This window comes from Pseudophryne corroboree, chromosome 2 (genome assembly GCF_028390025.1).
Source record: "Pseudophryne corroboree isolate aPseCor3 chromosome 2, aPseCor3.hap2, whole genome shotgun sequence".
In the NCBI taxonomy this organism is placed as follows: domain Eukaryota; kingdom Metazoa; phylum Chordata; class Amphibia; order Anura; family Myobatrachidae; genus Pseudophryne; species Pseudophryne corroboree.
Window position 1 is genome coordinate 255,441,937 of NC_086445.1, and position 24,403 is coordinate 255,466,339.

General features: G+C 46.9%; 1 protein-coding gene across 3 annotated transcripts in view; it reads right to left on the minus strand.

Moving 5' to 3' along the window:
- The window catches only part of TROAP (trophinin associated protein), a 241,192-nt gene that overhangs the window by 208,109 nt on the left and 8,680 nt on the right, over positions 1 to 24,403 (minus strand). For all 3 annotated transcript variants that reach the window (XM_063952683.1, XM_063952682.1, XM_063952681.1), the window contains exons 3-4: positions 14,885 to 15,083; positions 14,077 to 14,231 (exon numbers count right to left, since the gene is read on the minus strand). In XM_063952683.1, coding sequence (XP_063808753.1) covers positions 14,077 to 14,231; positions 14,885 to 15,083 — 354 coding nt within the window. The remainder of the gene's footprint in view (positions 1 to 14,076; positions 14,232 to 14,884; positions 15,084 to 24,403) is intronic.

Here is a 24,403-nt window from a genome sequence, read left to right on the forward strand (position 1 = left end):
TGGAATGATTATAAAAACTAGTGATAGAAGTACCTTGGGAATTAAAATAGAATGGCAGATCAGCAGTGCCAAAAAATTTTTTGTTGATACGCAAGGAAAAGATGTGAACGTAAATGGGGTACATAATTTGAGGGTGTGTGAGGATTGAACTGTGTTAATGAAAAGGGTAGGAGGTGAGGGGAGGGGGAAAGAGGGAGAAAAGAAATGGTGAACACCATAAGGTGAATGGGACAAAGTGTGCCAGTGAGGTGGAATAGATGACTGGGGAACGGTGTAGCTAGGGAGTATTGGAGGAGAAGGGGAGGTTAGTGAAGGGAAGGGAAGTGCAAACGGGTAGAGGTGACCACCCATTGAAGGCCTGTGAATGGAGTGTGGGTGCAGGGATAAGTGGGTGGGGGGATGAGGTGGGGAAAGAGGAGGGAAGGGGAGATTAATAGAAGAAAAAAAGGAAGGGGGGTGGGGGGGGGGGGAAGAGAAGAATGGGCAGTTAAAGGAGTGTTAAATATATAGAAACGGTGAGAATTGGAATAAATTCTGTTGGAGGAAAAATTATTCACAAGAACACTGCATAATTGATGTTTTCATTCAGGCCATAAGGCCTGAGACTGTTGAGCCGAAAGATCCATTCACTTTCCTTCTTGTATAGTTCCTTAGTAATATCCCCACCTCGTATGCCCAATTGGACACGATCTAAACCGAAGGCTTTGAATTCTTTGATGGATCCCTTGTGGTGATGGTGAAAATGCCTGGCAACAGAAGTAAGTTGTTTCATTCGTGCAAGGTCTTTCGCTGCATTGCGTATGTTGCCCAAGTGTTCCAAAACTCTTTCTTTGAGTTTTCGTGTGGTCATGCCGACATATTTTAGATTACATCCGCAGGTTATACAGTAAATAACTGCTTGTGTATCACAATTAAAATAGTGTTGTAATTTCCCCACTCTCCCGTGTTGAGGTTGTGCCTGCTGAGGAAGTCTGCTTCCCAGTTGTCCACTCCCGGAATGAATACTGCTGTTAGTGCTCGTACGTGATTCTCCGCCCATCGAAGAATTCTGGTGGCTTCCGCCATCGCCACCCTGCTTCTTGTGCCGCCTTGGCAGTTTACATGAGCCACTGCGGTGATGTTGTCTGATTGAATCAGCACAGACTTGTTGCGAAGCAGGGCCTCCGCTTGACTTAGGGCGTTGTATATGGCCTTTAGTTCCAGGATATTGATGTGAAGGCAAGTCTCCTGACTTAACCACAGCCCTTGGAAATTTCTTCCCTGAGTGACTGCCCCCCCACCCTCGGAGGCTTGCATCCGTGGTCACCAGGACCCAGTCCTGAATGCAGAACCTGCGGCCCTCGAGAAGGTGAGTACTCTGCAGCCACCACAGAAGAGACACCCTGGCCCTGGGGGATAGGGTGATCATCCGATGCATCTGTAGATGCGATACGGACCACTTGTCCAACAGATCCCATTGAAAGGTCCTCGCATGGAACCTGCCGAAGGGAATGGCCACGTATGACGCCACCATCTTTCCCAGGACACTCGTGCAGTGAAGCACCGACACCTGTTTTGGCTTTAAGAGGTCTCTGACCAGTGTCATGCGTTCCCGAGCCTTCTACGTCGGGAGAAAAACCTTCTTCTGGTTTGTGTCCAGAATCATGCCCAGGAAAGGCAGACGCGTCGTAGGAATCAGCTGCGACTTTGGAATATTCAGAATCCAGCCATGCTGTTGTAGACTTCCCGAGAGCGTGCTACACTGATCAGCAACTGCTCTCTGGACCTCGCCTTTATGAGGAGATCGTCCAAGTATGGGATAATTGTGACTCCCTGCTTTCGCAGGAGCACCATCATCTCTGCCATCACCTTGGTAAATACTCTCGGTGCCGTGGATAGACCAAACGGCAACGTCTGGAATTGGTAATGACAATCCTGTACCACAAATCTGAGGTACTCCTGATGTGGATAAATGGGGACATGAAGGTAAGCATCCTTTATGTCCAGAGACACCATAAAATCCCCCTCCTCCAGGCTTGCGATGACCGCTCTGAGCGATTCCATCTTGAACTTGAACCTTTTCAGGTATATGTTCATGGAATTTAAATTCAATATGGGTCTGACCGAACCGTCCGGTTTCGGTACCACAAACATTGTCGAATAGTAACCCTTTCCCTGTTGAAGGAGGGGAACCTTTACCACCACCTGCTGGAGATATAATTTGTGAATTGCTGCTAACACTATTTCCCTCTCTATGGGGGAAGCCGGCAGGGCCGATTTTAGGTAACGGTGAGGGGGCATCACTTCGAATTCCAGCTTGTATCCCTGAGACACAATCTCTATAGCCCAGGGATCCATCTGTGAGTGAACCCACTTGTGGCTGAAATTTCGGAGACGCGCCCCCATCAGGGCTGGGTCCGCCTGTGGAGTCCCAGCGTCATGCGGTGGATTTAGTGGAAGCTGGGGAGGACTTCTGCTCCTGGGAACTAGCTGTATTGTGCAGCTTCTTTCCTCTACCCCCGACTCTGGCAAGAAAGGACGCACCTCGGACTTTCTTGCCTTTTTGTGATCGAAAGGACTGCATTTGGTAATACGGTGCTTTTAGGTTGTGAGGGAATATATGGTAAAAAAAAAATAAGATTTTACTCACCGGTAAATCTATTTCTCGAAGTCCGTAGTGGATGCTGGGAACTCCGTAAGGACCATGGGGAATAGCGGCTCCGCAGGAGACTGGGCACAACTAAAGAAAGCTTTAGGACTACCTGGTGTGCACTGGCTCCTCCCTCTATGACCCTCCTCCAGACCTCAGTTAGGATACTGTGCCCGGAAGAGCTGACACAATAAGGAAAGGATTTTGAATCCCGGGTAAGACTCATACCAGCCACACCAATCACACCGTATAACTCGTGATACTATACCCAGTTAATAGTATGAAATATAACTGAGCCTCTCAACAGATGGCTCAACAATAACCCTTTAGTTAAACAATAACTATATACAAGTATTGCAGACAATCCGCACTTGGGACGGGCGCCCAGCACCCACTACGGACTACGAGAAATAGATTTACCGGTGAGTAAAATCTTATTTTCTCTGACGTCCTTGTGGATGCTGGGAACTCCGTAAGGACCATGGGGATTATACCAAAGCTCCCAAACGGGCGGGAGAGTGCGGAGGACTCTGCAGCACCGAATGAGCTAACTCTAGGTCCTCCTCAGCCAGGGTATCAAACTTGTAGAATTTATCAAATGTGTTTGACCCCGACCAAGTAGCTGCTCAGCAAAGTTGTAAAGCCGAGACCCCTCAAGAAGAGCCCACCTTCCTCGTGGAATGGGCTTTTACAGATTTAGGATGCGGCAGTCCAGCCGCAGAATGTGCAAGTTGAATCGTGCTACAGATCCAGCGAGCAATAGTCTGCTTTGAAGCAGGCGCACCCAACTTGTTGGGCGCATGCAGGATAAATAGCGAGTCAGTCTGACTCCAGCTGTCCTGGAAACATAGATTTTTAGGGCCCGGACTACGTCCAGCAACTTGGAGTTCTCCAAGTCACAAGTAGCCGCAGGCACCACAATAGGCTGGTTCAAATGAAACGCTGAAACCACCTTTGGGAGAAATTGGGGACGAGTCCTCAATTCCGCCCTATCCATATGGAAAATCAGATAAAGGCTTTTACAAGACAAAGCCGCCAATTCTGACAAACGCCTGGCCGAAGCCAAGGCCAACAGCATGACCACTTCCACGTGAGATATTTTAGTTCCACGGTTATAAGTGGTTCAAACCAATGCGACTTTAGGAAATCCAACACCACGTTGAGATCCCAAGGTGCCACTGGGGGCACAAAAGGGGGCTGAATATGCAGCACTCCCTTAACAAATGTCTGAACTTCAGGTAGTGAAGCCAGTTCTTTTTGGAAGAAAATCGATAGAGCCGAAATCTGGACCTTAATGGAACCCAATTTTAGGCCAATAGTCACCCCTGATTGTAGTAAGTGCAGAAATCGACCTAGCTGAAATTCCTCCGTTGGGGCCTTCCTGGCCTCACACCATGCAACATATTTCCGCCATATGCGGTGATAATGGTTTGCGTTCACTTCTTTCCTAGCTTTAATTAGCGTAGGGATAACTTCCTCCGGAATGCCCTTTTCCTTCAGGATCCGGCGTTCAACCGCCATGCCGTCAAACGCAGCCGCGGTAAGTCTTGGAACAGACAGGGCCACTGCTGCAGCAGGTCCTGTCTGAGCGGCAGAGGCCATGGGTCCTCTGAGATCATTTCTTGAAGTTCTGGGTACCAAGCTTTTCTTGGCCAATCCGGAACAATGAGTATAGTTCTTACTCCTCTCCTTCTTATTAGTCTCAGTACCTTGGGTATGAGGCAGAGGAGGGAACACATACACCGACCGGTACACCCACGGTGTTACCAGAGCGTCCACAGCTATCGCCTGAGGGTCCCTTGACCTGGCGCAATATCTTTTTCGCTTTTTGTTGAGGCGGGACGCCATCATGTCCACCTGTGGCCTTTCCCACACCGGTGTACAATCATTTGGAAGACTTCTGGATGAAGTCCCCACTCTCCCGGGTGGAGGTCGTGTCTGCTGAGGAAGTCTGCTTCCCAGTTGTCCACTCCGGGAATGAACACTGCTGACAGTGCTAAACATGATTTTCCGCCCATCGGAGAATCCTTGTGGCTTCTGCCATTGCCATCCTGCTTCTTGTGCCGCCCTGTCGGCTTACATGGGCGACCGCCGTGATGTTGTCTGACTGGATCAGCACCGGCTGGTGTTGAAGCAGGGGTCTTGCCTGACTTAGGGCATTGTAAATGGCCCTTAGTTCCAGAATATTTATGTGTAGGGAAGTCTCCTGACTTGCCCATAGTCCCTGGAAGTTTCTTCCCTGTGTGACTGCCCCCCAACCTCGAAGGCTGGCATCCGTGGTCACCAGGACCCAGTCCTGTATGCCGAATCTGCGGCCCTCTAGAAGAGGAGCACTCTGCAGCCACCACAACAGCGACACCCTGGTCCTTGGAGACAGGGTTATCAGCCGATGCATCTGAAGATGCGATCCGGACCACTTGTCCAACAGATCCCACTGAAAGATCCTTGCATGGAACCTTCCGAATGGAATTGCTTCGTAAGAAGCCACCATCTTTCCCAGGACTCGCGTGCAGTGGTGCACAGACACCTGTTTTGGTTTTAGGAGGTCTCTGACTAGAGATGACAACTCCTTGGCCTTCTCCTCCGGGAGAAATACTTTATTTTCTGTGTCCAGAACCATCCCCAGGAACAGTAGACGCGTTGTAGGAACCAGCTGCGACTTTGGAATATTCAGGATCCAGCCGTGCTGTTGTAGCACTTCCCGAGCTAGTGCTACACCGATCAACAACTGTTCCCTGGACCTCGCCTTTATAAGGAGATCGTCCAAGTACGGGATAATTAAAACTCCCTTTCTCCGAAGGAGTATCATCATTTCGGCCATTACCTTGGTAAATACCCTCGGTGCCGTGGACAGACCAAACGGCAACGCCTGGAATTGGTAATGACAGTCCTGTACCACAAATCTGAGGTACTCCTGGTGAGGAGGGTAAATGGGGACATGCAGGTAAGCATCCTTGATGTCCAGTGATACCATGGAAACCCCCTCGTCCAGGCTTGCAATCACCGCCCTGAGCGATTCCATCTTGAACTTGAACCTTCTTATATAAGTGTTCAAGGATTTTAAATTTAAAATGGGTCTCACCGAACTGTCCGGTTTCGGTACCACAAACATTGTGGAATAGTAACCCCGTCCTTGTTGAAGGAGGGGTACCTTGATTATCACCTGCTGAGAATACAGCTTGTGAATCGCCTCCAGCACTGCCTCCCTGTCCGGGGGAGCTGTCGGCAAGGCAGATTTGAGGAAACGGCGAGGGGGAGACGTCTCGAATTCCAGCTTGTACCCCTGAGATACTACTTGTAGAATCCAGGGATCCACCCGTGAGCGAGCCCACTGGTCGCTGAAGTTCTTGAGACGGGCCCCCACCGTACCTGGCTCCGCCTGAGGAGCCCCAGCGTCATGCGGTGGACTTAGAGGAAGCGGGGGAGGACTTTTGTTCCTGGGAACTGGCTGTATGTTGCAGCTTTTTCCCTCTACCTCTGCCTCTGGGCAGAAAGGACGCGCCTCTAACCCGCTTGCCTTTCTGGGGCCGAAAGGACTGTACATGATAATACGGTGCTTTCTTTGGCTGTGAGGGAACATGGGGTCAAAATGCTGACTTCCCAGCGGTCGCTGTGGAAACGAGGTCCGAGAGACCATCCCCAAACAACTCCTCACCCTTGTAAGGCAATACTTCCATGTGCCTTTTAGAATCTGCATCTCCTGTCCACTGCAGAGTCCACAATCCTCTCCTAGCAGAAATGGACATTGCGTTTATTTTAGATGCCAGCCGGCAAATATCCCTCTGTGCATCTCTCATGTACAAGACAGCGTCTTTAATATGCTCTACGGTTAGCAATATATAGTGTCCCTGTCTAGGGTATCAATGTTTTCCGACAGGGAATCTGACCACGCAGCTGCAGCACTGCACATCCATGCTGAAGCAATAGCCGGTCTCAGTATAATACCTGAGTGTGTATATACAGACTTCAGGATAGCCTCCTGCTTTCTATCTGCAGGCTCCTTTAGGGCGGCCGTGTCCGGAGACGGTAGTGCCACCTTTTTTGACAGACGTGTGAGCGCTTTATCCACCCTAGGGAATGTCTCCCAACGTGACCTGTCCTCTGGCGGGAAAGGGTACGCCATTAGTAACCTTTTAGAAATTACCAGTTTCTTATTGGGGGAAGCCCACGCTTCTTCACACACTTCATTTAATTCATCAGATGGGGGAAAAACCACTGGTAGTTTTTTCTCCCCAAACATAATACCCTTTTTTGTGGTACCTGGGGTAATATCAGAAATATGCAACACATTTTTCATTGCCGTAATCATGTAACGGGTGGCTCTATTGGAATGTACACTAGTCTCATCATCGTCGACACTGGAGTCAGTATCAGTGTCGACATCTGTGTCTGCCATCTGAGGTAGCGGGCGTTTTAGAGCCCCCGATGGCTTTAGAAACGTCTGGGCAGGCACAGGCTGAGAAGCCGGCTGTCCCACATCTGCTATGTCGTCAAACCTTTTATGTAAGGAGTCGACACTGTCGCGGAATTCCTTCCACATAACCATCCACTCAGGTGTCGACCCCGCAGGGGGTGACATCACATTTATCGGCACCTGCTCCGCCTCCACATAGGCCTCCTCATCCAACATGTCGACACAGCCGTACCGACACACCGCACACACACAGGGAATGCTCTGACTGAGGACAGGACCCCACAAAGCCCTTTGGGGAGACAGAGAGAGAGTATGCCAGCACACACCAACAGCGCTATATAACAGGGATTAACACTATAACTGAGTGATTTTTCCCAATAGCTGCTTGTATACACAATATTGCGCCTAAATTTAGTGCCCCCCCTCTTTTTTACCCTATGTAGTCTGGAAACTGCAGGGGAGAGCCTGGGAGCGATCCTTCCAGCGGAGCTGTGAGGGAAAATGGCGCCAGTGTGCTGAGGGAGATAGCCCCGCCCCTTTTTTGGCGGACTTCTCCCGCTTTTTTCTATGTATATCTGGCAGGGGTATTTTACACATATATAGTCTCTATGACTATATCATGTGTTATTTGCCAGCCAAGGTACTCAATATTGCAGCCCAGGGCGCCCCCCCCCAGCGCCCTGGACCCATCAGTGACCGGAGTGTGAGGTGTGCATGGGAAGCAATGGCGCACAGCTGCAGTGCTGTGCGCTACCTTGATGAAGACCGAAGTCTTCTGCCGCCGATTTCCAGGACCCTCTTCTTGCTTCTGGCTCTGTAAGGGGGACGGCGGCGCGGCTCCGGGACCGGACGACCGAGGCTGGGCCTGTGTTCGATCCATCTGGAGCTAATGGTGTCCAGTAGCCTAGAAGCCCAAGCTAGCTGCAAGCAGGTAGGTTCGCTTCTCTCCCCTTAGTCCCTCGTAGCAGTGAGTCTGTTGCCAGCAGATCTCACTGAAAATAAAAAAACTAAAATAAACTCTCTTTTTCTAAGAGCTCAGGAGAGCCCCTAGTGTGCATCCAGCTCAGCCGGGCAGAAAATTCTAACTGAGGTCTGGAGGAGGGTCATAGAGGGAGGAGCCAGTGCACACCAGTATCCTAATTCTTTCTTAAAGTGCCCTGTCTCCTGCGGAGCCCGTCTATTACCCATGGTCCTTAGAGTCCCCAGCATCCACTAGGACATTAGAGAAAAGAATTTACCGGTAGGTACTAAAATCCTATTTTCTCTGACGTCCTAGAGGATGCTGGGGACTCCCAAAGGACCATGGGTTCTATACCAAAGCTCCAGAACGGGCGTGAGAGTGCAGACGACTCTGCAGCACCGATTGAGCAAACATGAGGTCCCCATTAGCCAGGGTATCAAACTTGTAAAGCTTAGCAAAGGCGTTTGAAACCCGACCAAGTAGCCGCTCGGCAAAGGTAACCCGCCGAGACACCTCGGGCATCCGCCCAAGAAAAGCCCATCTACCTAGTAGAATAGGTCTCCCCCGACTTCGGTCACGGCAATCCCGCCGTAAACTAGCACGCAGAATCGTATCACCGATCCAGCGTGTAACAGAGTGCATAGATGCAGGCGCCCCAAGCACGCTGGGATCATACCAGACAAACAGAGTCTCTGTTACCCCAAACTGAGCCCAATTGGTGACATAAATCTTCAAAACCCTGACTACATCGAACGACGTAGAATCAACCAATGCTGAAGTTACCACAGACATCAAAAGAGATAGGTTTTCGATAAACACTGAAAACTCGTTTCTGTAGAACCACTAACAGAGTTCTCATTCTATCCACTTGGAAAAACAAACAGGGGCTCTTGTGAGACAAAGCCGCTACTTCCGATCGCCCAAAAGGCAAAAGCATGACCACTCTCCAAAAGAGAAATTTTAACACAACCTTCAGTAAAGGTTACAATCAGAGAGACACCAGAAAACGCAACACCACGTCAAGGTCCCACGGTGCCAATGGGGGCACAAATGGAGGTTGGATGTGTAGTACTCATTTCACGAAAGTCGGAACTTCTGGAAAGGTGACCAATACAAAATTTATAAGGCCAAAACTGCCCTGAAACGGAGCCAAACTTTAGGCCTGCATCCACACCTGCTTGCAAAAAATGGAAAAGACAGACTCAGCTGAAAGCCTTCCGCAGGAACCTTCTTAGATTCACACTAAGACACATATTCACGCCAAATACGGTGGTAAGGCTTCGCCGATACTTCTTTTCTAGCCTAATGGAGTGTGGAAATGACCACACTGGGAATACCCATTCGGACTAGGATATGGTGTTCAACCGCCATGCCGTCAAACGCAGCCGCGGTAAGTCCTGATACACGCCCCGATCACGATGTAAGAGTTCCTCCCGTAGAGGAAGAGGCCCTGGATCTTCTATGAATAAATCATTGAAGAAATGGATACCAAGCCCTCCTTGGCTAGACCGGAACAATGAGGATCGCCGGAACCTCTGACCCTCTTACGTTTATCACCTTAAGCAGAGTGAAAGCGGAGGGGACACGTAGACTGAAAACACCCAAAGTGTCACGAGGGCGTCCACTGCTATAGCTTGGGTGTCCCTTAACCTGGAACCATATTCCCGAGGTCTCTCGTTGAGGCGAGACGTCAATATGCCCAAATGAGGCATTCCTCAAAGACTTGTCAGTTCTGTGAAACTTCTCGATGATGACAGTATTTCTCCCGAATGGAGAGCGCGTCTGCAAAGGAAATCTATTTCTCTGTCATTTACGTCCGGTACGAAGACTGCTAATATAACGTTTACAGGTCTTTCCACCCAACGGAAAACTATTTCAGCTTCTGCCATTGCTGCTTTGCTCCTTGTTCCGTCCTAGCGACTGACATACGCCACTGCTGTCAAGACATCTGATAGAATTAACACGGGTAGATCACGAAGAATATGTTCGTTGAAAACAGCTCTTAATTCAAGAAACTTATTGTAGACAAGCTTCCCAGCTTGACCTTTTCTTCTGGAAACACTTGTAAGGACTGCTCCCCAGCCTCAGAGATCTGCATACATGGACACCAGGATCTAATCCTGGATCCCGAACCTTCGTCCCTCCAGGAGGTGAGAACTGAGCAGACACCACTGAAGCGATATCCTGGCCATTAGAATTATAATCCGGTGCCTGTGCCGGTGAGACCCGGACCACCTTCCCAACAGGTCCCGTGAAAATCACTCTGGCATTCGACCTGCTCACCGAAAAGGCCTCCTAGGCCGCACCCAACTTGTTCATCAACGGAACATATTGATGGAGTGGCACTGCAAATCTGATCCGACTCAGGATCCTCAGACTTCATCCCACAGGAAAACACAGAACCTCAACCGTTCCGTATCAACCCTGATACCACCTCCGACATCTGCGTCGTTGGGAACAACAGCCCTTCCCTGTGTTGAAGAACCGTCAGAGAGAAACAACGATTTGCACCACTTGTTTCTTGACCTCGCCTCAATCAGGCGAACATCTCAGTACAGAATAACAATGGCTCTTACTATTGAAAGAAAACCATCATACCACCATCACTACAGTGAAAAGGCAAAGACAATCCTGGCTTTCCCTCCAGGTAATGTGAATGCATAGAACAACGCAGGTAAACTTTTTATTTTTATAACCGGGACAGGAGGACAAGGCCCTGAACCTGGCGCTCCTTTGTATGGCGTCGCGTACTACCTCCCCTTACAGAGGGGCAACGGCAATATCCATTAGAAAATCAGTGAGGTGAAACATCTGTAACTCCAGAATGTCCCCCTTTGGATTCCATAAATAACTCACCGGATTTAATCTATTCCCAGACTAAGTGAAAGTAGTAATTGAGTCCTCACCGGAGCGGGGTCCCGCCATATGGACTCTGCGACATGCGGTGTATGTGGTAGAAACAGAAACGACATCCACTTCTGCGAACCTAATAAGGCTGCAGAACTTACCTTTTCACCTTCCACAGGCTGTACAGAAGAGGAAAAAAAGAACTGTATCTGACTGATTAAAATGACTGCATCCCACAAAAGAATGCGTCACCAACCTTTGTGAGGGAAACTAACTGCCGAAGTTAGACTTACCAGGAATATCCGCCGAGATTGACTGAACGGAGACATCCCCCCAAACAGCGGGACACCGTCCCAGGGAAAAAGTCCAGTAACTCTCGGAGTCAGCCTCAGCATTCCCCCGGCCACACTTCCTGTATACGTACGGCAGCCTGCCGCAACGTTATAGAGAAGAAGCAACTTAAGGAACCTCCCCTGTCTCTTTAGGGTAAATCTATCTGATGTCTTACCGAATACAAACACTCCCTCATGTGCATGTAATGCAAATAAGCCCACAGCATAGAAATATAATATCACTTAGCTTTCCTGTATACAATCTTTTGAGATGGGGCCCCGTGTCGACCAGGCGTTGACCATCACAGTATTCTATCCGTGGCGGAAAAAGAATAAACCTTCGGACGTCCGGAGAGGGTGTGACTTAGAGCTTTAATCAACAGAGCGACCAGCACATGAGAAGGAAAATATATATATATATATATATAAAAAAAAAAAAAAGAAAGGAAAAGGAAAAGGAAAAGGAAAAGGAAAAGGAGAGAGAGAGAGAGAGAGAGAGAGAGAGAGAGAGAGAGAGAGAGAGAGAGAGAGAGAGAGAGAGAGAGAGAGAGAGAGAGAATATATATACATATAAGCGGATTGGCCGGAGCATTCGGGTCCCCAGTGACATGTGTTCTGAACGTGTATGACCATGTACTGAAAAGCCCCAGTTGTGGATCTACCAGGAAACATTATAGTCAACAGAAAACCCTAGTATTTGTCAACAGCAGGGATTAGTAACCAGGCAAAAATTGTATTCCTGCGACCCCAAGGGGTCCGAGAGAAGTATACCTATACAAATATCACTCCCCCTAAAGTATATACACAGGTATAAGTCAGTTACAGCATGTCCATTTACACCCGGTGAAAACAGTTGGTGCCGACAGGGCCACCCACATACTACTGTGCCTCCCTTATAGTGTTTACTTTCCACAAGCATACCACTACCGACCTGATCAAGTACCCACATACGTCGGCGATGCAGACAGTGAACCCCATAGGTGTTCATGCCTGTCGACACAAGTGAACTAAAGTGGGTATAACTGACAGGGAGCACACATAAAATACACACAAGCATGATTTCATACACATCTCTGAATCAACTAGTGTTCTATAAGTCCAAATAACACCAAAAGACTGTGCCCCCCCCCCCCTTTGGCGGGGACAGAGAAAATGGCGCTGACTCCAGTGTGTGAGGGCTAAGCCCCGCCCCCCTTGGCGCGCTCTAGCCCCGTTATCTTATATAAGCAGGCCGGGGATCGCATATAGTGTAACACACTACATACCACCTGAAAATGCTGTTCAGGGCGCCCCCCCCCCCTGCGCCCAAGTAAATCGTTGGTGTGGGAGCACCAGCGCGCCGCGCGACCGCCACTATGAACTGGCGGGGTATCGCACGCGGTGCCCAGGGCCCGTAGCTCAGTAACTGCTGCCCAGGGCACCCCCCCCCCAGCGCCCTGCACCCTATGAGTACCGCTGGCGAGTGGGAGGACGGAGCGCAGCGCGACCGCTGCTATAAACTGGCGGGGGTATCGTACGCGGCGCTCGGGGCCCGTAGTATGCTCTTTTGCCAGTTAAAACCTTGACCTCAGTAACTGCTGCCCAGGGCGCTCCCCCCCAGCACCCTGCACCCTGTAAGTGCCGTTGGTGTGTGGGAGCATGGAGCACAGCGCTACCGCTGCGCTTATCTCAGTTACTGAAGTCTTCTGCGGTCTGAAGTCTTCTGTACTTCTCATACTCACCCGGCTTCTTTCTTCTGTGAGTGGGGTGACGGCGCGGCTCTGGGAACAAGCAGCTAGGCGCACCAAGTGACCGAACCCTCTGGAGCTAATGGTGTCCAGTAGCCCAAGAAGCAGAGCCCTTGAACTAAGAAGTAGTAGGTCTGACTTCTCTCCCCTCAGTCCCACGATGCAGGGAGCCTGTATCCAGCAGGTCTCCCTGAAAATAAAAAACCTAACAAAGTCTTTAGAGAAACTCTGTAGAGCTCCCCTAGTGTGTGTCCATTCACTCCTGGGCACAAAGTCTAACTGAGATCTGGAGGAGGGGCATAGAGGGAGGAGCCAGTTCACACCCAGTTTAAGTCTTTATAGTGTGCCCAAGCTCCTGCGGATCCGTCTATACCCCATGGTCCTTTTGGAGTCCCCAGCATCCTCTAGGACGTAAGAGAAATAAATAAATAAATAAATAATGGACTACACACCAACTTCAATACATCTTAACCTTCCTAGGATGTTCGGGTCTTTTTTGACCCATATCAAATACACCTTAGGTGTATGCTCCATTGCAACACCCTAGAAAGGTTAAATACATAGTTTAAAAAGAGTATGCATCAACTTCAATTTAGACATTCAAAATAAAGATTTGGTAGTTATCTAGTAGAATCATGTAAATAAATAAAAAATAAAGACAGTGCTGAACATGTGTAAGATTGCTAAGATTTTACCTTCATGTGAACCTATACATTGGTAACTTCACCTGTTAAAAAGAAATAGTTGCAACCTGGATGCTAATAGTGGCAGACCGAGTTCTTGGTCTATATACTGTATGTGCCAACCATTTAGCACAGTACACATTGATGACCGGTTCACCAAGTATTTCTGCCTTTAAATAGTGGGCTTATGTAATATCATCTCACCTGAGCCTCCATCTCGCCGACTATTACATACATAAGCATCAGAGTATTTAAAGAACAGTACACATCACAAAGTATCTAAAACAATGAGGTGGAGGAAAAAGTGACAAAAGAAAATAAAAAATAAAAACCACAAGAAAACTAAATTTGGCGTTCTTCTACATCAAAGACGAGACAAAATGTGATCACTAGATTGTTTTACTGAGAGAAATAAATGGTTATTAGACATTGCCAAGAGCAAAATCACATGCAATGAAATTCTACACAATGTCTTCCTCTCACCATGTTCCTGCTGCTGAACTGTTGAGCAGTTGCCGATACTCTCATAGGCACCCTCTGTGCCAGGCTAAGTTTACCAGCAGCAGCAGGTACGCCGACATTAGACAAAATGCTAAAGAGAGCTGCTGGGTCTGCTTTAAATTCTACTTCAGAGGTATCTGAAAAGCAAGGAATATATCAGACACTATCTATTAGCAAATTAGCATATCTTAATTAAAGCAATATTAGAAAGATATTTTTGCTTTAACAATGCAATCATATCTTAGATACAACAGAGCTTTGGCCTGGAAATAATGGACAATAGAGAGCCAAGTGGCTGTGGGCATTAGAATGCTGCAAAATATAATATGCCTAGTACAACCACGTGCAAGTCAGTTGTAAATCAAGGGCTAACATATTGGTTATATGTAGGAGTAGATTTACTAAAGCTTCTAAAACAGATAAGTGGTGGTGTTGCCTATAGCAACCAGATTCTGTCTATCACTTTCTAGAATGTAAAAGAGAAATAGTTAAACTCCGATTGGTTGCTATGGGCAACACCCCCAGCTGTCTGTTTTAGAAGCTATAGTAAATATACTCTATAGACTATATAACTTTCTGTTAATATATCGACTATCAGTTGGTGTTTGAAAATCAATTTAGCTTTACTCTAACAAACTGGTAGGATGGGATGGATTGATTACTTAATACGGTGAGTTTAGTACAGGGGAAAATAGCCAAACAATGCAACACTATTGGCCACGTACAGGTGATCCACTGATTCCTCCCCTCTTCCCCGACCCCAAGTGGATGAAAAATAAACACATTGTACCCTTTACATTGGCATCCTTGCAATTCAGATTTTTGAGACCGAGGACAACTTCAGCTAATGGCTCCCGAACTCGGTGACTAGCTGGAGGATTCACAGAGAGCCCCGCATCCGTAGAAGCTGGTACCTTATGCCGATCTCCTTTCTGTGTGAAGTTAAAGGGCTGTGGACGGGTGCAAGACTTTTTACTCACTGCTTTACCCTGTGAAAATAATAGGATTTTAATTACCTACCGGTAAATACTTTTCTCGTAGTCCATAAGGGATATTGGGGAGACTTGGTACAGCATGGATTCACTGGGGGAGGGGGGGGGGGGGGGGGGGGGGGAGGAGAGAGATCATGTCAAACAAATCTTATTGACTTTGACTGTGTGACTTAAGTGATGGATAAAGCTGGAGCCATGGATATAGCTTATCTAAACTTTAGCAAGGCTTTTGACCCTGTTCCACATCGCATACTGGCTAAATAAACTTGGAAGCTTGGGATTGGTTACTAGGATTATTGAATGGATGAGATCTTGGTTGCAGGATAGAAAACAGAGTTGTGGTAAATGGAGTGCATTCACAGGAGGGAAATGTTACCAGTGGAGTACCCCAGGGATCTGTACTTGGACCAGTGCTTTTTAATATCTTTATTGGCGACATTGCAAATGGAATTAAAGGGAAAGTATGCCTTTTTGCAGATGACACAAAGGTATGCAACAGGGCAGACACCAGGTGGGGTAAAACAAATGATTGAGGATCTAGGTAGACTAGAGGAATGGTCAAGAGCATGGCAATTACAGTTTAATGCCAAAAAATGCAAAATCATGCACTTAGGTCACAAAAATCCAAAGGCTAAATATAATATTAATGGTATTATACTGGAAACTACTGAGGAGGAAAGGGATCTAGGATACACTATTTCAGGTGCCTTAAAGGCAGGTAAGCAATGTAAATATAGCAATGAGGAAGGCTAGTCAGATGCTTGGCTGCATTGGGAGAGGAATCAGCGGCAGAAAGAAAGAAGTAATAATGCCCTTGTATAGGTCATTGGTACGGCCTCATCCAGAATACGGTGTACAACTCCTGAGGCCATATCTTCAAAAGGATATTAAATACATTAGAGACTGTACAAAGAAGGGCAACTAAAATGGTGCATGGCCTACATCACAAAACATACCCAGAAAGACAAAAAAAAAAAAATCTCAATATGTATAGTTTAGAGCAGAGAAGGGAAAGGGGGGACATGATAGAAACGTTCAAATTTATCAAGGGTTTTAACAAAGTCCAGGACACGAGTACATGCACTGAGATTGGGGAGGGTAGGGGGGCTTGGGGTAGGTTCAGGAGAAATATGAGGAAAAATTATTTCACAGAAAGGGTAGTGGACAAGTGGAATAGCCTCCCATCAAAGGTGGTAGAGGCTAAGAGTAGAGCAATTTAAACATGCATGGGAGAGACATAAGGATATCCTTACAAAGAAATAAAGAATCGAATAAGCCAAGATAAAAATATGGTTAAAAAATAAAATAAAAAAAAAGGGGAAGGGGAGACGAGATGGGCCAAGTGGTTCTTATCTGACGTCAAATTCTATGTTTCTATGTTAGTATGATGGGGACGTCACAAAGCTTCCAGAACGGGTGGGAATGTACGGAGACTGCTGCAGGACCGCCTGCCCAAACTGGGTATCCTCTTTGGCCAGGGTATCAAATCTGTAGAACTTCAAAGGTGTTCTTCCCCGACCAGGTAGCAGCTTGGCATAGTTGGAAGGCCTAGACTCCATGGGCAGCCGCCCAGGCAGACCCCACTGATCTTGTAGAGTGGGCCTTCAGAGGTGCCAGAACCACAAAAGGTTGATTCAAGTGGAACGCAGACGACCTTCAGCAGAAACTGCTGCCTAGTCCTGAGCTCCACTCTGTCCTCGTAAAAGACCAAGTAGGGACTTCTACACGATAAGGCCCCCCAATTCTGAGACACGCCTAGCAGAAGCCAGGGCCAGTAACATCACTGGTTTCCACGTGAGGTACCTGTCTTCTACCATCAGCAGTGGTTTGAACCAGGAAGACTGTAGAAACTCTAACACAACATTCAAATCCCAGGGTGCACAAAAGGAGGTTGTATGTGAAGTACCCCTTACAAAAAGGTCTGAACTTCTGGCAACAGTGCCAATTTCTTCTGGAAGAAGACGGAGAGAGCTGAAATCTAGACCTTAATAGAACCCAGACGTAAGCCCTTGTCCACACCAACCTATAGGAAACGTCCCAAGTTAAACTCCGCAGGCGGGTACATGCGGTCCTCGCACCAGGAGACATTTCTTCTCCAGATATGATAGTGTTGCGACGTCACAGGTTTCCTGGTCTGAACCATGGTAGCAATGACCTTGTGAGTTAGGATGCTCCACTCAACCTCCACCCTTGGGAGCAAAGGAATCGGAGGAAACAGGTAGGCCAGTCAGTAAGGCCAAGGCAACATCAGTGCATCCACTGCGCTCGCCTGAGGGTCCCTGGTTCGTGAGCAAAACCAATGAAGCTTCTTGTTGAGTCGAGAAGCCATCATGTCTATCTGTGGGCAGCCCCACCAGTCGATCTGCTAAAACACCTGATGGTGGAGCCCCCACTCTCCCGGGTGGAGATCGTGACGACTCAGGAAGTCCGCTTCCCAGTTGTCTACTACTGGAATGAAGAATGCCGACAATGCTCTTGCATTTCTTTCTGCCCAGAGAAAATAATTTGAGACCTCTCGCATGCAGGCCCTGCTTTTTGTCCCTCCTTGCCAACTGATGTACCCCACTGCCGTGGCTTTGTCCGACTGTACCTGGATCGCTTGATCCCTGAGTAGAGGAGAGTCGTGAAGCAGAGCGTTGTAGATCGCCCGAAGTTCCAAAATGTGTATCTGAAGGAGGGCTTCGTGGGTTGACCACCTGCCCTGGAACTGAGCACCTTGGGTGTGCTCCCCATCCTCTCAGACTCGCATCAGTGGATGGATGGATGGATGGATGGATGGATGGATATTCGAGCAGGTCGGAGAACCATGCGGACCATCTCCTGAAGTGTTCTCGCCTTGTCCTCTGGGAGGAACACCTTCTGGACCCCAGTATCCAGTAACATCCCCAGGAACAGGAGCCGCTGAGTTGGCTCCAGGTGGGACTCCTGTAAATTGAGAATCGACCCATGGTGTGACAGAAGTTGGATAGTGCGGTTGATATGGAGCAATAAAAGCTCCCTGGATCTTGCTTTTATCAGGAGATCGTCCAGGTAAGGACCAACATTGACCCCCTGGACCCGGAGCATCATCTCCGCCATTACCTTTGTGAATACCCTCGGAGCTGTGGACAGGCCGAAGGGTAGCGCCTGGAACTGGTAGTGATCATCCAGTAGGGCAAACCTCAGATAAGCCAGATGAGGTGGCCAAATCGAAATATGGAGATAGGAGTCCTTGATATTCAAGGAGACCATGAATTCCTGTTCTTCCAGGCCCACAATCACTGCTCGCAAGGATTCCATTTTGAACTTGACTTTAGAATCAAAATGGGCCTTACCGAACCGTCCGGCTTCGGTACCACAAACAGGTTGGAGTAATAGGCAGAAAAAAAATGTACAACAAGTGTACCCCCTGGCGCTATTAAAAAATATGGCTTAAATTAATAGTTCATTTAAATTCAAGTCTAATAGATCAGTCTGTATGCCGCTCACTGCAGCAAAAGGGACTTCTCTACCCTCTCAAACTATTTGACCAGAAACACACACAAATACAAACAGCGCTCACAGACTATTAAAAAATTTCTTTCTTAAAAATCCTTCCCTATGTCTCCTACACCAGATATAAAACCTGTGACAATTTATCATTAGCTCAACATGGCAAACATGTATCAATTTCACACTGGCAGATTCTCAAGTTTCTAAATGTAACTTTTACACAGCATTGGAACAATTACTTATATTTCAAACAGCACAATTGACAATCATTATGTTTTTAGTAGCACAGATAGAAACTTAATAACAATATCGCCCCACAGACTCTTTGCAGAGAGTAAACATGCATTCAATTATTCCTAAGCAGCTGACAATAAAAGCAGATTCTTCTGTCTGCAGTTCTGTAATAAACAGCATGCGAGGTTTCCAAGCAGTAATGTCCTAATTAGATGTTTATCATGCAAGACAATTGAGAATACTTTTTATAGGATTCAATGTTCCTATGCACTAATAGTGCTGTTAGGTGGTCATTCCGAGTTGTTCGCTCGTTATTTTTTTTCGCAACGGAGCAATTAGTCGCTCATGCGCAATGTTCGCAGTGCGACAAGTAAATTTGCTATGCAGTTAGGTATTTTACTCACGGCATTACGAGGTTTTTTCTTCGTTCTGGTGATCGTAATGTGATTGACAGGAAGTGGGTGTTTCTGGGCGGAAACTGGCCGTTTTATGGGAGTGTGTGAAAAAACACTACCGTTTCTGGGAAAAATGCGGGAGTGGCCGGAGAAACGGGGGAGTGCCTGGGCGAACGCTGGGTGTGTTTGTGACGTCAAACCAGGAACGAAACTGACTGAACTGATCGCAGATGCCGAGTAAGTGTGGAGCTACTCAGAAATTGCTGAGAAGTGTCTATTCGCAATTCTGCTAATCTTTCGTTCGCAATTTTGATAAGCTAAGATTCACTCCCAGTAGGCGGCGGCTTAGCGTGTGCAAAGCTGCTAAAAGCAGCTTGCGAGCGAACAACTCGGAATGAGGGCCTTAGTACAGAGTTCCTCTGTTTATTTAGTTGGTTAGTAGATTTAGCATGCAGACATCTGAAGCAGCTTAGTTTGTATTATAAAGCTTATTCATGCAGAGCAATAGTTGGAACAGTTTTTAGCCTAGATCAGGCTTACTCATGCACAGCAGTAATTGTTTAACATGGCCATGATAGCATACATACACTCCTTCGTTTTGGATTGTAGACCTTATTAACTCCCGGCTCTGGTGCTTGAATGACCGTTTACAGCAAGCCTTATCTGGAGATCCAAGATGGATTGTCCAATGATCGAACAAGTGGTGTTCCTAAATAGGAAAATGTTATATGAGCTGTAGGGTCTTTAAAACGCGTTTCTCCGCCAGCACATACGATCAGCGGCTTCCTCAGTCAGATGGAGGAAGCCGCTGATCGTATGTGCAGGTGGAGAAACGAGTTTTAAAAACCCTACAGCTCATATAACCTTTTCCTATTTGGGAACACCACTTGTTCGATCATTGGACAATCCATCTTGGATCTCCAGATAAGGCTTGCTGTAAACGGTCATTCAAGCACCAGAGCCGGGAGTTAATAAGATCTACAATCCAAGACGAAGGAGTGGTAATATATGTATGCTAACATGGCCATGTTAAACAAAATACTGCTGTGCATGAGTAAGCCTGATCTAGGCTAAAAACTGTTCCAACTATTGCTCTGCATGAATAAGCTTTATAATACAAACTAAGCTGCTTCAGATGTCTGCATGCTAAATCTACTAACCAACTAAATAAACAGAGGAACTCTGCACTAACAGCACTATTAGTGCATAGGAACATTGAATCCTATAAAAAATATTCTCAATTGTCTTGCATGATAAACATCTAATTAGGACATTACTGCTTGGAAACCTCGCATGCTGTTTATTAAAGAACTGCAGACAGAGAAGAATCTGCTTTTATTGTCAGCTGCTTAGGAATAATTGAATGCATGTTTACTCTCTGCAAGGAGAGTCTGTGGGGCAATATTGTTATTACGTTTCTAACTGTGCTACTAAAAACATAATGATTGTCAATTGTGCTGTTTGAAATAGAAGTAATAATTGTTCCAATGCTGTGTAAAAGTTACATTTAGAAACTTGAGAATCTGCCAGTGTGAAATTGATACATGTTTGCCATGTTGAGCTAGTGATAAATTGTCACAGGTTTTATATCTGGTGTAGGAGACATAGGGAAGGATTTTTAAGAAAATAAAAAAAACTTTTTTAATAGAGGTTGGAGTAATAACCCGTTCCTCGTTGTTGTATTGGTACAGGAACAATGATGTGGGACTGGACCAACTTTTAGATGGCCTGTTGCAACGTAACTTGTGTATCCTCTGTCAAAGTCAAAAATAATACATAAAGAGAACATACAAACTACACACATTTAAGTCAGTATACTTGCAAATACGCACAGCGAGCACAGCAATATATGGTAACACACGCATTTACACGGACATGCCACAGAGATGGATTCTACACTTATTTCATGCAGTACATAATTATAATAATATCAAGCGCCAGACATCATGATGATTTAAAATTACCTAATGAATTAATGTCATGAATGTGTATTATTTGAAAAGAACCAGATACACCTGTCATGTTTACTATTAAAACAAGCAGATTGGTGTGTAGATTAATTTGATACTTGTTATTAAGTTGTGGGACATTGTGACGGATGGTTATGATTGAATGTATAAAAGCTAAAATCACTTTGTTAGAACAATGAATGTTACAGTGGACAGGGAACTCAGGCCAGCCCTTTGGCAGTCTTCAAGGCTGAACCTGATCAGCATATACAAAGAGAATAGTGACTCATAATGAACACCTCCCCCAGAAACTAGTTAACACATTTTGCTGGTCACACAGGAAGGTAGTTCCTGTTTTTTGGTCTCAGAGGAAGATGAAGTCTCAGCATGATTTTACAGAGGAGAGAGAGAGAGAGAGAGAGAGAGAGAGAGAGAGAGAGAGAGAGAGAGAGAGAGAGAGAGAGAGAGAGAGAGAGAGAGAGAGAGAGAGAGAGAGAGAGAGAGAGAGAGAGAGAGAGAGAGAGAGAGAGAGAGAGAGAGTCATATGGAGGGACAAACTTATATGAGAAAGATATGGTATTGTATCGCTGGCATGTAACTGCAACTGCATATAACTGTATGTCCTAACTGTTTACTGTGTGTGAGTTGTATTCATGTAACTATAGGTATACTGTACTTTGTAATATATATTGAATCCATATCCTTTTAACAACATATATATACATCAATGAGCTTTGGAACTCAGATGTGTGGGTGTATTGTTTTCTCTTATGGGATGCAGTGTTGTGCGATGTACAGCACACATTCATGGGATATGGTAATAAGAGTTGCAGGCATTTACAATATATATTAGAGCGGGCATTTTAAATATTTGTGAGAAATCAATTTGGCATTCTTACCTCCAAAATTGGTAAGCTGGATTTGAAAAATCGTTGGGGAAGAGCAACGTCGAACTCCAGCTTGCAAGCCCTGAGAAATTAGGTCCTTGACCCAGGTATCCTGGCAGGAACACTCCCAGACGCGGCTGAAGTGACGCAGTTGAGCTTCCACCTTGGGATCCCCTCGGCGTGGGTGGGCACAGTCATGCTGAGGACTTAGTGGAAGCAGAACTGGTGTTCTGTTCATGAGAACTGGTGTTTGTAGGTCTTCTTGTCTTACCTCTGGCGCCTCTAGCCACATTGGAGGCATCTCTGGACCTAGATCTAAATCTGTTAGACCGAAAGGACTGAACAGACAGCCCCGGGTAGGAACGACTAGCTGGCGGGGCCCCAAAGGGGATAAACGTGGATTTCCCTGCAGTAACCTTAGAAATCCACGTATCCAACTCAAACCCCGAAGAGCCATTCCCCAAAAAAGGGGAGAGATTCCACACTGCACTTAGACTTTGCGTTCGCTATCCATTGACGCAACCACAAGGCCCTGCACGCTGACCCTGCCACGGCAGAGGTCCTAGTATTAAATTTTGCCCATCTCCTTGAGCGAGTCCTGAATGTGCTTCAGGAGTGTCACCTTAGTGACCAGAGGCATATCCCCGTAGAGGCCCTCCTGAATTTGAGAAGCCCACGTGTGAATGGCATGGATCATTCAGCAACCAGCTATGACTGGCCTTTGCGATACACCTGCTGCTGTGTAGATAGACTTTAGTGTAGTCTCTATCTTTCTGTTCCAAGGGTCCTTTATGGTAAAGGAGCCCGGGACAGGCAGAACCGCCTTTTTAGACAGTCAAGAGACTGATACGTCAACTCCCGGGGCTTCTCCCCAGAATTTCCTACCTTCAGGAGCAATTGGGAAAGTGTGCAAATATCTTTTTGACACTTGGTATTTCTTGTCTGGATTTTTCCAGGCTAACTTAAATTGGTCATCTAACTCTGCAGAATCAGGGAAAGTGACATTAGGCTTGTTCTGTGTAAAGAAAGACGACTGCTAGGACACAGCATCCTCTAGCGGGAGCTTTAACACGTCCCGTATAGCCAGAATGAGGGGGTTCAATACCCTGAGCAGAAGTGGAATCCCCACTAACGGGATCCCAGTCCTCCCCATCCTCCTTTATATCTTCATCTGAATCAGAAAATAGGGCAAGTAAACCACGCTTTTGTGGTCCTGAGTTAGAGAGGGGGGCTGTGTAACATCTGCCCTGGAAGCCAGGTCTGCAAAAGTCTGCTGTAGTAGCAGAGTTTTTTTAGCATTAGCAGTGACTTGTGAGGACATATCAGACATCATAGTTTTAATTGCACCTAGCCAGAAAGGCTCTTGACCCCCCTCCCCCAGCCCCCTCACTGAGTTGTGAATATTGGCTGCATTGTTCACATGATACAGAATCAGATAAGGGAGAGAATCTGGTGTGGCACACACTGCATAGTTTGTGTTTACCCATGTTCACAGTAAAGCACAATTACATACACAAACAAGTAATAACTAGCAAGCCTGCCCCTTACTGTATGTGAGAGGGAGACAGAGAGAGAAAGAGAGCGAGCAAGAGAGCACCAGCAAACCTCAGCTACATAGCCCCAGTGACGCTGTAAGATGTTATATCACTGTGAAACACCTATGATTACTGTCCTTTATAGGACACAGATTGTGTACAATAGCGGCTCTCCCCCTTTGCTACACCCTGTACCAGTTTTCCAGTGTTTTCCGGGTGTCAGGAGGAGCTGTGTGTGCCTGCTGCAAGCAGAGGAAGGCGCCAAAATACCGCTGGTCCCACTCTGAGGTAGCTCCGCGCCCCCCCCCCCCCCTCCCCCAAATGGTGTTGGAGCTACAGTGTTTTTTATACTGGCAATGTCTCCCAAACAGCTTAAAAACATCACACAAGTGCTAGTTAAAGCCACAGCTAGCCAGTGTACACAGGGAGCTGTAGCGGGTCCCCTGCGTGTCAGTCGCACTTTGAACCAGGAGACCCCCCTAACGGGCCCCTGGTTTGTACTCACCATTGTCGTCACCTTCAGGTTAAGGGTGTGCGGTGTGCTGCGATTGTGACAGCTAAGGCGCAGTGCCCAGCTGTACAAACAACCTCTCAGGCCGAAAATAATAAAGATTGAAAAGAAACTTAACAAAACTCTCTGGAGCTGCAGAGATGTGCATCCTCTCCTGAGGGCACTTTTTTCTAAACTGCCTGTGGGAGGAGCCAGCGCACCCAGTGAAGAAATTTAAAGTGCACCGGCTCCTTTGGACCCAGTCTATACCCCATCGTACTAAGTCTCCCCAATATCCCTTATGGATGCTAGAGAAAAACTCATTAAGATACAGTATAGCAAGAACATGTTTGGAG